Here is a 13,159-nt window from a genome sequence, read left to right on the forward strand (position 1 = left end):
TCACATCCTGAGATCATTTGTAGACATTTATGATGACGACACTATCATCTATGGTAACACTTCAAAGGCCATAAACGATTGATCTTGATTACATAGTGCAATGGGGAAGAGATGGCTAGTTAATTTTAATACATCTAAGACCAAATTTCTATTTTTCCATCATCAACACTCTGATCCCCGTCTAGCATCAATTGAAATGAATGGCTCTCGTCTTGGGGAGGTTCCATGTTTTGACAAGCTTCTGATCTTAGATGGAGCATGCACATCAAATCTGTTGCCAAGGCTGCTGAAAAAAAAGTGAGATCGTTCTACTGCTCCAACAGATATCTCACTGCTGATGCAATGTTCTACCTGTATAAGAGCCAAGTACATCCAAAGATGGAGTACTGTTGCCACATCTGGGCAGATGCTGCTAGAAGCAGCTTATCCTGCCTTAACAGAGTTCAAAATAGACTTGGTAGCCTAGTGGAGGATGCCTTTTTCTCTTCCCTGCAACCTCTTTCCCATAGAAGAGATGTTGTGCTTTATCATTATTTTCATGGCAAGTGCTCGTCTGAGCTCCAATCTATGCCCCCCATGGCCTGACTTTCATGAAAAACACTTGTCTAGCTGAAACCACTATCAATAATTTCCCCCACTTTTTATCTGTGCCTAAACCTAAACGTAGATTCCATGAACAAAGCTTCTTTCTTAGAACTGCATACCTGCAGAATCTTGCTCCGTTTTCCTGCTTTCCAACTGACTATAATATGGTTGTCTTAAAGTCCAACATGAACAAGTTCTTGATGAGCCATCCCCTTCAGTCATTCAATTTACCTAATTCCCACAACTAACGATTACTATGACATTTTCCCATTGACTACTGTACACTCATTAACCCTTATCCTCGAGAGCTCTCTGGTCCTTGATAAATGGTGACTCTTTTGTGAAAAACAAGACAATCTTCCCCTTCCACTTATTCTGTTACCTGTAAGCATTCTGTTGTCCCCTTCTTATAAAGACTTCCTGCTCCCTCTCACCTTTCCCCTTGACCCACTTCTTATAACCCACCATCTGGTGAAAACTGTTAAGACGTTTTCATTTTCATTCTCTATTCCCCTACCCGCAAGTTCCCCTAAAAATGAGTTCTACTTTGACTCTCTCTCTCTCTTTAAGCATTTACTGAGCATATATATAAATAAAATATTATAATTTTTCTTTTCATTTAATTAGAGACTGGAAAAATTAGCAAAGCTAATTTAAACAAACAGTAAGCTAAAAGGGCTTACTATTTGTTTACAGCCTATTTTTTTTTTTATTTCCACTCTTACAAATGTAACAAGTTTCACCTGTTTGAATTCCAATTACCCTGAATTTATCATGGCTATTGGAATGTTCATTTTAACCAGATGGATTTTACCATATAAAAAGAGACCATCTTTCTACAAACTTTACATGACCAAAAAATGGGACTGAATATTCTACGTTCGCAAACGAACATTACCTTTCACTCTGGATACTTGATTGAACATATGATTTTACCTTCAATGTGACAATCTTAAACCAGTCTGGAACATAAAAATATCATTCTTTCCTATTCCAAGACTCCTACTCTAATCGGATACTCGAATCCCATATTCTTTTATCATTTCAATCCATTTTTTCCTTTTCTATGTCCCTTTTCTTTAGTATATTTTCAATATATGTACTAAATAGCAAAATTATATCAATCCAGAACAAATATTTTGCTAATGACTTTCCTCCGAGAAGATGAGCCTACATCAAGAATCCATGAATCAAGGAAATTATTTTAAATGTTGTATTCCTTGTTCAAACAAATTTTTGTTTTAAAAATTATATTTTCTGAAAGAAATTTGAATATATAACCTGCAATTATATATATATATATAATTACCCATACTTAATTGTAATTTTGAATTTTATTAATAGATACATAAACAGCTTTGGTCTGGGTTTGTTTTTGTTTTTTTTTCTAAACACAATTTAATTGTTTCCTCCACACACCTCCTTCGCTCCAAAATCTTTTATACTTTGACTGTTTGCCTACACACATTTTCTTCTAACTAAAAGAAATAGTTCCAAGTTCCAACATATCGTGTTATAGTCACCGTCATTTATTTATTCTGTGAAAGTCAATGGTTTGGTTATGAATATGATTTGCACGCTCTCAATCGCCATAGGAAATATTTTAGCTTAAAAAGAAATGGACTCGAAATATTTTGAGCCCTGTTGTACCAGCTGCTGAGCTTATCGTTCAATGCTTATTATTAAGCATGAAAAGCAACTTTTTTTTTTTTTTTTAACATAAAACCAAGCCGGTTGAATTTCCCTTCCCAATTGGAGAACATTCTCAATTGCTATTATTAAGCAACGCAGTTACGGGTGCGTTCACATATATTTTGAAATTCCATTTTGTGCCGTAAATGTCCTTTCCTCAACTACCACCTCTTACAGGGGTAGTAGGGGGTTGGGAGCGTCTATGACCCCTTTTTTTCTCGACGGTAGGGGAGGCAGAGTATTACCATCTCTCTCTGGGTCGTTTTAAAGGTTAATTCTTATTTCGGTAAACGAAATTATTTAAATAAATCTTTAAGTCATTTTAACTTCTTTTTTCTTCCTTTTTTTATTATTATTTTTTTTTTTTTACTTAAACCATTTTATAGGTAAAAATAAAAATATAAATAATAAAAATAAAAATACAAACATTAAAAACACTGTTACACGAGTTCCATCATTGTACCGTACCGGTCAAACGCTGACATGAAAGATCGCGCAGAAAATATAGTCCCCATCTTTGTGAACAAATTGAGAAAGAGGCTAGCTAAGAAAGTTCATAATTTTCTAGTTATATGACAGGGTTAGGAACTTGTGCTTTCGTCCCGTTCGTCATTGGTTCTGTAGTGCTAACTGGGGTTAACCACTAACTTGTAAGAGTGTGAGTAGAGTCAACGTCCACCAATTCATAATCGGGATCTATCAATTTTTAAAACTGACGTTGCAGATGCAAGAATCTCTAGAAGTCGAAAGTAGTAGAATATCCGCTGGACCGTTAAAGGTAAATTTAACGAGATCTCCAATTAACAGACGGTCTTCACCAAATCAAACCCTCACATACATAAAAGTATGAATAACTCCGGAAAATAACGACACTTGACAATAACTCGAGATCGCTCTATTAATATGAAATAACATTTATTTACGTGTTAGAAAAATTGGCTCAAAGCGTTCCAGCGTAAATGTCTTCTTGTAATGAATGTCATTCTGCAAGCTTAGTTAAATAAGGATTTGTGAAAACAGCATGAAGTTTAAGATTACTAATTTTTATGAACAGAGTGCGACACGTGGCTTCAGCGTGAATGTGGTTATTTTTCGAGAGAAAAACGGTCATTAAATCATGTAAGTAAAATGTGTGTGTTCATCACATAAGAAAACAGTAGTTTGAAATAACATTGTTGAAAAGAAGATTTAAATTCCCGTTTGATGTGATTTTCCACGGTGGGTGTTGAAGAATAAAACTGGTTTGATTTTGTCTGTAGCGCGCGTAAAGTCCAGATGGGGGATTTTAACGTCTCCCTTTTGACGGAGTTTCATCGATACGTGTTTGGCCGGAGAAATCTGAAGAGAAACTGCTTTGATTTTTCGCAGCAAATCCTTATATAGAGACGCTCTGGAATGTTCCAGTTTGTTTTGCTGTATTACTACGCACAGAACGCAACGTACTTTCTTAATATGTGTGCGGGTGACCTAATTGCAGATGTGTCTTTACACGTTCTGATACCCGTGGGCGTTGAAATGTTGAATGTTACGAAAATGTCTGGCAGTCACTACAGTTCATTCTTTTATGTGTTTGTTTTTTCTCAACTTGTTTATAAAAACGTCGACTATATTTTCCCTTCAAGTTTTCATTTCGGCTTTTCAACTAGGAGTTTTCACACAGGCCATCATCAAAGATTTCTCTTCAAGAAAAACCTGTGGTTTTCTCTGGAGTCTGAGTGACAAAAAGTCTTCCCAGATTTCCAGTACTCTCCACCTCTTTCAATAACCTTTGCAGATGAATTTGTGTTATCGCAACAGCTGTTTACCGTTGATTTCTCGTTAGCGGCTAATATTGGTTTTTACTGGAATTTGGATGGCAATAAGCCTCTTCAAGATCCCAGTCCTCTTGGCAATCATCTATCGGGGAGGTCTGCTAGTGCTTTCTCTCCCCGGTTTTTCCATCCTCCTCGACCCTCTTAAACTATTATTATTTGCTAAAACATGAATCAAGTAAAAAAATAAGTAAATAATGTCTAAAATCATTTCATTTTAAATAATTACGGTGACAAATTGAGAATTAACAGGGTTTTTTTTTTTTTATGTTTCAACTTAATAACAAAAGATCAGCATTGACGAATTCCCGCACTTTCTGGCCTTCGGGGAAAAGCTCAAAATGTTTGTTCTTGATTTGTGGCGCAAAAAATTTTCTGCCACAAATCAAGAACAGACATTTTGAGCTTGACTGAAGTAATTTTTATTCCAACTCAGAGCGTCCCTCATTTGGGAGAAACATATCGCTTCCGATTCAAAGCGACCTTATGTCTTTGCCCTCCTGAAGATAGAGGGGGGGGGGATATGGATGGTCAGTTACGTTGATCAATTAGCGAACGAACGACTTAAAAAAAAAAAATTAGTTGTTTTCTTTCGTTTGTGGCGTGGTCAAAAATACCTTGGGGCGGGGCAATAACTGACCATGGCATAACACCTGATCTGATCTCTTGCTTAATAAACTTTAATTCTTTCGAATTTCTCACGATTACGAAAAGAAAAAAAAAAGAAAAAAAAAAATCACCCACTTTTTTTACCCCCAAAATATAGAATAAATTAATGAAAGAAAAAAAACTGTCTAACAGTAACAGTGTTTAACGCCGTAGACTTCTACGTTCAATTTCCAAATATTTAGAATGGCCGTATGGTGAAATGTAATGTAATTTCTGGTTAGTGGCTATAAGCAAAGGTCAAGTACTATGGTTCATCTATGACATTCAACTAGAGAAGAAAATAGTATATCTCGAACGCGTCATCATTACATTTTTGCCCACTTTTTTCCATCATCGATTCGTAATTTCTATTGGCAATCTGTTTTACGATTTTAAATGCAGTGTCAATGTAATCCATATATATATATATATATATATATATATATATATATATATATATATATATATATATATATATATATATAACAAGTGCGTTAATTTTTTTTTTAATTCACAAAAAGAGAACAGCTAATAATAACTTCAACAACAATAGTTCAACAGAAAAGGTGCAGTTAACCGTGCAAACAAATAAGTCATGTTCATTGTTGCGTAAAAAGCAACATTCCCGACATGAAAATCGAAAAACACAACGAATGTTTAATCAACCGATTAAAAACAAAAGAAAAACAGAACTACTACCGATTGTTTAAAACATGGGTTTAATTATTATTTAAATCGATTAAAAATATTATAATAATTATTATAATTATTTAATGTCATGACCGAACTGATAGTCAGGTGAAGAAAATCGAACAAGGAAGTTCAAGTTTAGCACACATAAATGTGAGTGTGTGTGTGTGTGTGTGTGTGCGCGCGCGCTATTATCTCGGCGTTGCCCGGTTGGGCAGTGGGCACATATTGTAGTGTGTCGTACTTAGAGAAAATCCAAAATATATTAACATTTACATTTTTTTTTTTAATAAGGTTATTTAAAATACGTTTTATTATTATTATTATTATTATTATTTACCTTATGTTTGATTTCAATAACTCTTCCATGAGAAAATAATTAAAATAATTCAATGCGTGTTTATCAAAGTGAAAGTAAGGTATATACGAGGTGCACGCACACACAGACACACGCGATTTCGTCTAATCGCTTTACACATTGCAAACATTCCACACATAGCACAGTCACAGTACAGTACAGTGCTCAACAAATTTGAGATGTTGATATTGTGCATCTATGTTACCGCGCTGAAATAATAACGTCTTCATTTAGAAAGCTATTCTTAATTTAATGAGGGGAAGGTGTTTTGTAACTATTATGTACTAACAATTTAATAAACAAATATATCGTAAAAATTGAATTTAACTTAAATACTATTAAAAAAAAATAATGCGGTAACGTAGATGTATAAGCACCGATAATTTAATCTATGCTGAAGATATTGGCGATTTCGTTTGTTTATATAAAGTGATTAAGTTCAAGTTCATTCATACGACATGAGACATTTGCGAGGCAAAACAAAAAACAAAAACACAAATGAACACGGTTATTAAACCTGAGTAATATTTCGCTGTTCTTCAGATGCTACACTTCAATTGTTCTCTGTCAGTGGAGGAGAAATCCCTCAAGACAATTTTTATTTTTGTTCCTTTTCTTCACGTTAAAAAACGACCCTGGTGTCTAACTCTGTCCCGTGCCGTGGGGAGGCATTGTAAATAGGAACTGAGTAATGAAAGATGAAAACATGTTTTGCTTTTTGAGTTGCTTTTTAACGAATTGTCAACAATTTCGTTTCGAAAACTTGATGTTCGTAAGGCCCTATTTGCCTCCCCACGAGGGCAAAGTTAAACACAAGGTCGGTTTTTATTGCCAAGAAAAATCCAGGTATCCTGAAAAGGGCACTTTAGATTAGGAACAAAATAAAAATTGCCTCGATCTAGGATGATTTCTTCTCGGCTTTACGCAAGTCTAAATCTACGCTCCAAGTTAAAAGTTTTTTCTACAAAAACTGAATGCGATACGAGATTGGTTTATTGTTATTTTAATCAGCCCCCCCCCACCTCGTAAAATAGGGGTGGAGTTACAGAGGTACCCCAAGTGGTTACAGAATTTGCCGTCAGCATTCGCCTGTGATGGCTGAAATACATCAACCTCTTCTCTTAATAAAGCGGGTAATGCCTGGGAGGATACCGAACAGAATAATAATAACAGGTACTTTATGCACTTATTGTACCGCGTTGAAATAATAACGTTATTATTTAGAAAGGCATTCTTAACATGTGGTAGTGGTGGTGAGGAGGGGTTTTGTAACTATTCTGTTCTTTCAACTAACAATTTAATAAGAATAAAAAAGATATCATAAAAACTTGAATTTAATTTGAAAATACAGTACTTTAAAAAAAAAAAAATTTTTTTTTAAAATAGCGCGGTACAATAAGTGCATTAGCACCTTATAACACTGATATAAGGCAGGGCCCGTGCCAGGTAAATTCAAACTCAGATGTCGCAGAGAGCAATTATTGGAATAAAAAGATAAAAATTTTTAAAATTCCATAAAATTTGAAACAAAGATCGAATGTTATGATTTTTATTGATAAAAAAAAAAAAAAAAAAAAAAAAAAAAAGTCACGGACGATTTTTTTTTTTTTTTAATTTCTGCAATTTTTTGTTTTTCTTTTTTAAAGGTTGCAGTAAAAAAAAAAATCAATAATTTACAAACAGAAAGAAAGAGTTTTTTTTTTTTTCGACCTAATCCAGCGTAATATAAACACCCCATCTTCCCTATGTTAAGAACGGCTTTCGGAATGAACATCTCCAACCTCCCCATGTTAAGAACGGCTTTCGAGATGGGGGTTATACTACGCTGGGTTAGGTTGTAAAATTACCGAAAAAGTTGACTAAATGCCAAAATCCGTTTATTCAACTTGGATTATTTTTTATCGTTACAAATCATTAAATGCGAGCTTATGTGGTTTGGTTCACAGTTTATTATGCGACATGGGGAGAGGGAGGTCGATAAAAGTGTGACACAAGGCCAAATAATTAAGATCTCAAGCATTTTGAACGAACATTCAAAAAATATTTTGGGTGACTATTCTGACGGATTTGAAAATTGAAAACCACACGAAATCATAAAATTTCACGAAAGAACAGTAAATACTTTCCCCGAACAGTAAACATCGATGGATGTCGGTGACATAAACAGCACTACAGCAGTTATGATAGTGGCATTAGCATTGATGAACGAAATGTGTAGAATATATATAGAAAACTAGTAAAAAAATAAATAATAATAATAAAAATAATAATAATAGCTAAAAACAAAGGCTAAATGTTACCCTTTGACCCCATGCCGCGATGGGGGGGGGTATGAGATTCTGTTCGAACGCCCTGAAAATATCTGCAAAAAATTTACTATTTTGAAAATTTTTAGTTTTCTACTGGAAATTTATTTTACTATATCAATTTAATGTAAAATCATTATTAATTATTAACTACATAGTATAAGACAGAACGAGTAACCATTTTTTTTTTCATTTTCAAATTATTACAAAAATTGTTACTTGTTATTGTGTTCAGGAATAAATCATTAATACAATTTTCTGGCCATGAAGTCATTTCACGTTATACGGTCAATGTGCGCTAGAGTACCAACTAAGACTTACATTTAAAAAGTTGATTGAATTGAATGAAAATTTGAATACGCGCGTGAAAACAAACATGGCGACCAGTGAAAACAATACATTGGATAATACAGGGTTTTGATATCATAAAAGCTACAATTTTTTATATTCATTCAAAATAGACCTGAATACCCCTAAAAATCAACTTTTTAAAAGGTAAGTCTTTAGTTGATAGCATCATCTAAACACTTACTACTTGATACTCTAACACATTTTGACCATTTTATACTTATAGGTATACTATATATTGAACTGAACTTCATTTTTTTTAATTGTAACCCAACTCTCAGATAAGTTTTAGGGGTACTTGTGCATCTACGTCCCCGCTCTGAAATAATAACGTTATTATTCAGAAAGCCATTCTTAACATGAGTGTTTTGTAGCTATTCTGTACTTTTACCTAATAATTTAATATAAAAAAATATCGCAACATTTTAATTTAGCTTGAAAACATTGTTTTTGAAAAATAGCGCGGTAACGTAGATACATAAGCACCGTTTTAGGAATAGTTCGGCAAAAGTCGGTTTCGTTTGGTTCAAATTCTGTACAAGTACCTATTTATATAGTGAAGTAGGCACCCATTCTAAAATATCTTCATTTAAAAAAAATAAAAATTCCAGGTATGCTTATAGTGTTGACGTGTAATCATACGAGAAAAAAAATCTCATTTTTATTTTTCTGTTGACAGTGTGGGGAACAAAGAGTAAAAGTTTACCGAAAGAAATCTTTAAATGAGAATTAATTAGAAATGTATATTTGCATTTAAAAAACAAAAAAAAAACACGCTTTGATTTCAAAATAAATAAATCACTTACCAAAGTAGACCGGCTTTCCGCATTTATGGCATTTATTCATCGCGGTATTTGGTTGGGAAGATTGTATATTTGTTTTCCTTTTCAAAATCATACATCATAAATTTCGGAATGGCTTTATTTAGATGTTTGATTTTTCTTTAAAATCCTCAGAAGAAAAGAGTAAGAATCTTGCTTTGTGATAAAAACGATATCCATCATCGCAGCAACACGAACAGGATACATAACGCGACCTTTTCTTATTTTAGTTTCAATAATGTTGTTCTTGTTATTGTTATTGTTGTTGTTATGGTTGTTGTTGTGATTGTTTCTTGAGTTCCAAATTCCTTCTTCCTTTTCTCTTCCTATAAGAAAAATTTAAATTAAATATCAATAATTGTTTTGTTTTGTTACTTATGAATTTTTTTTATATATAAATAAAATCCCCCTCCCCCAAGGGGCACTCTGAACTGGAACAGAATAAAAATTCCTCAGTGTAGAGAACTTGTCGACAACAGAATAGACTAAATGTAGCATCAGAACAGATACTATACTTTGGTCTTAACCAGAACACCACGAAATATGTCACGCATCTCTTATTTAAACCAATTTTAACTTTTAATTAAAACTAGATCTCCCTTGATCTGTTGGGTCAGTATTTGTTTATATATATATATATATATATATATATATATATATATATATATATATATATATATATATATATAACACAAGATGAGAATAGTAGTCCGAATAATAGTTGATAATAAAATATTTTAACATGGATGACGTCATAAAGGATGAATGGTAAATTTATAACATTGGTACCATTTTGTGATGTCATCACGGCGATAAAAAATAAACAAATCCAGTTTTTACACATACATAATTAGGTTCTTAGTTATATAATTTATTGCGTGAAGTTAAAATTTACAATATTAAGAATTCAACCTAATTAAAAGAAATAAAACTGCAGAAAAACCTTCACGGTGTACGTATTCGTCACGAAACGAAAATGCCATATTCCAAAAATTATGTTGACAAAGTTTTATTTTTAGGAAGAAAATTATTTTTAAACGATTTAAAACGATTAATGTGAAATCGGTAGCATTACAAGGGACAAGGCCGATCTCGCAAGTTTGACTTATTGTGGACTTATCTGTCCTTGTTTTTATTTTCAAGGTGTTGACACGATACAGTATCTTTTTTCCTTACTCAAAATGTGATTTTCTGAGTTAAAAATACAAGTATATGAATAGACACGGATCAAATCCAATATTATATGAAACTATATTTACCCAACCCAACGTTGGTATTTAGAAAAAAATAATTCATAAAATATACTCATACAAAAAGATTTGTGCTTATGCACTTGTGTTACCGTGGTATTTTTAAAAATAGTATTTTCAAGTTTTTACGATATCGTTTTTATGAAATTGTTAGGTGAAAGTACAGAATAATTACAAAACACCCCCCCATCCCATGTTAAAAATGGTTTTCTAATTACGTTCATGTGCATCAAAGATGTTTTTATTTTATTTTTATTTATTTATTTATTTTGGTACTCATAGAGTGCCGTGCTGAACTACTAACGTTATTATTTAAAAAGACATTTTAACTGTACTTTAACCTTACAATTGAATTTAAAAAAAAAAAAAAAAAAAAAAAAAAACATATCATAAAACTTTAATTAAACGTGGAAATACGATTTAAAAAAATAGCGCGGATCACTCTCTGCATTAGCACTTTTTTTTTTTTTTTTTTTTTTCAATCGATTAATAGTTAACATAAAAATAATTATTCAACGTTAGGTACAGACGAGAAACACAAAACAAAATATCATGTTAGTTTTAAGATGAAAGCGCGTTCAAAAATACAGCCGAAACAAATAAAAGACGAGCGACGAGCGACGCTCGTCGCTCGTCTTTTATTTGTTTAAAACGAATCATGTTTACATTTTTTTTTTTAACAAGAGTTTAAAATCGTTTTTGGTTTTCCTTTGTTTTGTTTTTCTTTGGATAAATATTCGTTTAAAATTAAATAATCGAAAAAATAAAGATGCAGAAAACGGACCGTGCTGAAATAATGTTATTTATAAACCCATTCTTAACATGGAGTGGAGTACTTTCACCTAACAATTTAATAAACTAAAGATATTGGGGGGGGGGACTGCGTTGAAATAACGTAATAATTCAATGTGTTACCAAATTTAAATTTACCAAACTTAGACAGAAGCGTAAAATACACGCGCGAGCGCGCGATCTTGTCTGATAGTTTTATTAGATAATAAATTAAGATAACCTATTATTGTGCAGAAGTGAAAGTTATGAGCTTTCAGTTAAGTATAATAAAGTTGTGATTAAGTGAAAAAATAAAATAAAATCAATTTTCTTACTTTTCTTTCTTTTTTCTTTTCTTCCTTTTATTCCGAGATAAGGAGAGGGATCAATGTTTGGAGAAATATTCCCGTGTGTTGTGTTATGCGAGCAATCCAAAATCTCAAAAAAAAAAAAATGTGACGTTTTTTTTAAAAAAGGGAATCCTGGAATTTGATTATCATTTTTTAAAAAATTCCAATAAAATAAAGAACTGAATATTTCCAGAATAAATGCTTCGTTTTATTTCTAGATTTTGAACCTCGTCATATCTCTATTTATTTGCACTTACAGCATACGCGCGTGCACACTCAACAGGAACACTTCTTATTAATTACGGAAGTGACAAGAAAAGTCGACAGAGTAATAGAGACATTCCATGCCGTTACAATAATTGAAAACTGAAAGTGCTCACCGACGACGACGACCAGCAAGGATCGCCTTGTCACGGACGACGGACTGTGATTTTGAATTATTACCAAGCAGCAGCAGCGGGAAGTGCATGCATGCCTCTGTTGTTAGACTCCTTTTTTATTTACTTCCTTCCGAGGGCAGAATTTGATACAAGGTCGGTGTTTAATGTGAGGGATATTCTGCTCCCCAAAAGCGGCAGTCTAGGTGGGATAAAAAAAATCAAAAACAAAAGCGGCGCAATCAAGAATACTTTCTCCGACTAAATACAGAACAGGTGCTAAACTTTGATCCCAGGTTGGGCTGAGGACCACTGTTAGTCTATTTATTTGGCTCCCCACGAGGGTAAAATTAGACACATGGGTCTGGGTCAGTGGGTCTGGGTCACATGGCCGTTTTTTTCGTTGGTCAATGTCAATTTTTTTCCCAACTCCTCCAAAACTCTAAAATGACGACTTTGAAGGTTTTCGGTGGTGCTGAAAACGAATATCACATTTAAATTTGGGGCAGATAAGTAGTTTCCGTGATATGAAGAAATTGCTTTTTCAAAAAGTGGGGGATCACTTTCCTATATAAATTTAACATAAAATAAGCAACCACTTTTTGGCCACCTAGTAATTTCTTCATATCATGAAAACAAATTTAAATGTGATATTCGAAAATTGGCGCTGTTTTTTTTTTGTTTTTTGTTTTTTTTACTAAGAGATTCGTTCATTTTTTTCATTTCATAATTTAGGACGCTAATTATGCTGTCAGTAAGTTTACAAAAACATACTTTTTGTTTTTCGTTGTTTCCATACTGCTCCCGCAGTTTAATATTTCACAAAAATTTTGATATCATTGGGGGCGGTGGAGGGGCGGGCGGTGTTGTGACGCCACAACGCCACCCGCCCCTCCACTACCCCCTAATGTAAACAGAATTTTTGTGAAATATTAAACGATTCTTCTGCTTTAATGGTTAATGTCGGCACTTTACTTATGGTAAAACGATTAATTAAACTACAGAAGCACTTGTTAAAAACTATACAAGTTCTATAATTTAATACCCCCCCCAAAAAAAAAAAAACGAAAAACAGAAGTAGCGATGCCGAGTGACCTTGCTAGTCAACACGAATTCAGAGGAATTCGCACGACTGAATTCTAATGATGATGG

At 33.1% G+C, this 13,159-nt stretch overlaps 1 protein-coding gene across 10 annotated transcripts in view; it reads right to left on the reverse strand.

The window, feature by feature from the left end:
• LOC145293116 (uncharacterized) overlaps positions 1 to 12,178 on the reverse strand; it is a 327,847-nt gene extending 315,669 nt beyond the window's left edge. For 5 of the 10 annotated variants that reach the window (XM_080139499.1, XM_080139502.1, XM_080139501.1 and 2 more), the window contains exons 1-2: positions 11,616 to 12,058; positions 9,245 to 9,585 (exon numbers count right to left, since the gene is read on the reverse strand). In XM_080139499.1, coding sequence (XP_079995625.1) covers positions 9,245 to 9,335 — 91 coding nt within the window. In that variant the 5' untranslated portion in view covers positions 9,336 to 9,585; positions 11,616 to 12,058. Of the gene's footprint in view, positions 1 to 9,244; positions 9,586 to 11,615 lie in introns of those variants that run through there. The other 5 variants (XM_080139507.1, XM_080139503.1, XM_080139504.1 and 2 more) reach the window with 3 other exon arrangements.
• Between the last annotated feature and the right edge of the window lie 981 nt (positions 12,179 to 13,159).

Source organism: Euprymna scolopes, chromosome 14 (assembly GCF_053919585.1).
Source record: "Euprymna scolopes isolate OS-2025 chromosome 14, ASM5391958v1, whole genome shotgun sequence".
NCBI lineage: Eukaryota > Metazoa > Mollusca > Cephalopoda > Sepiida > Sepiolidae > Euprymna > Euprymna scolopes.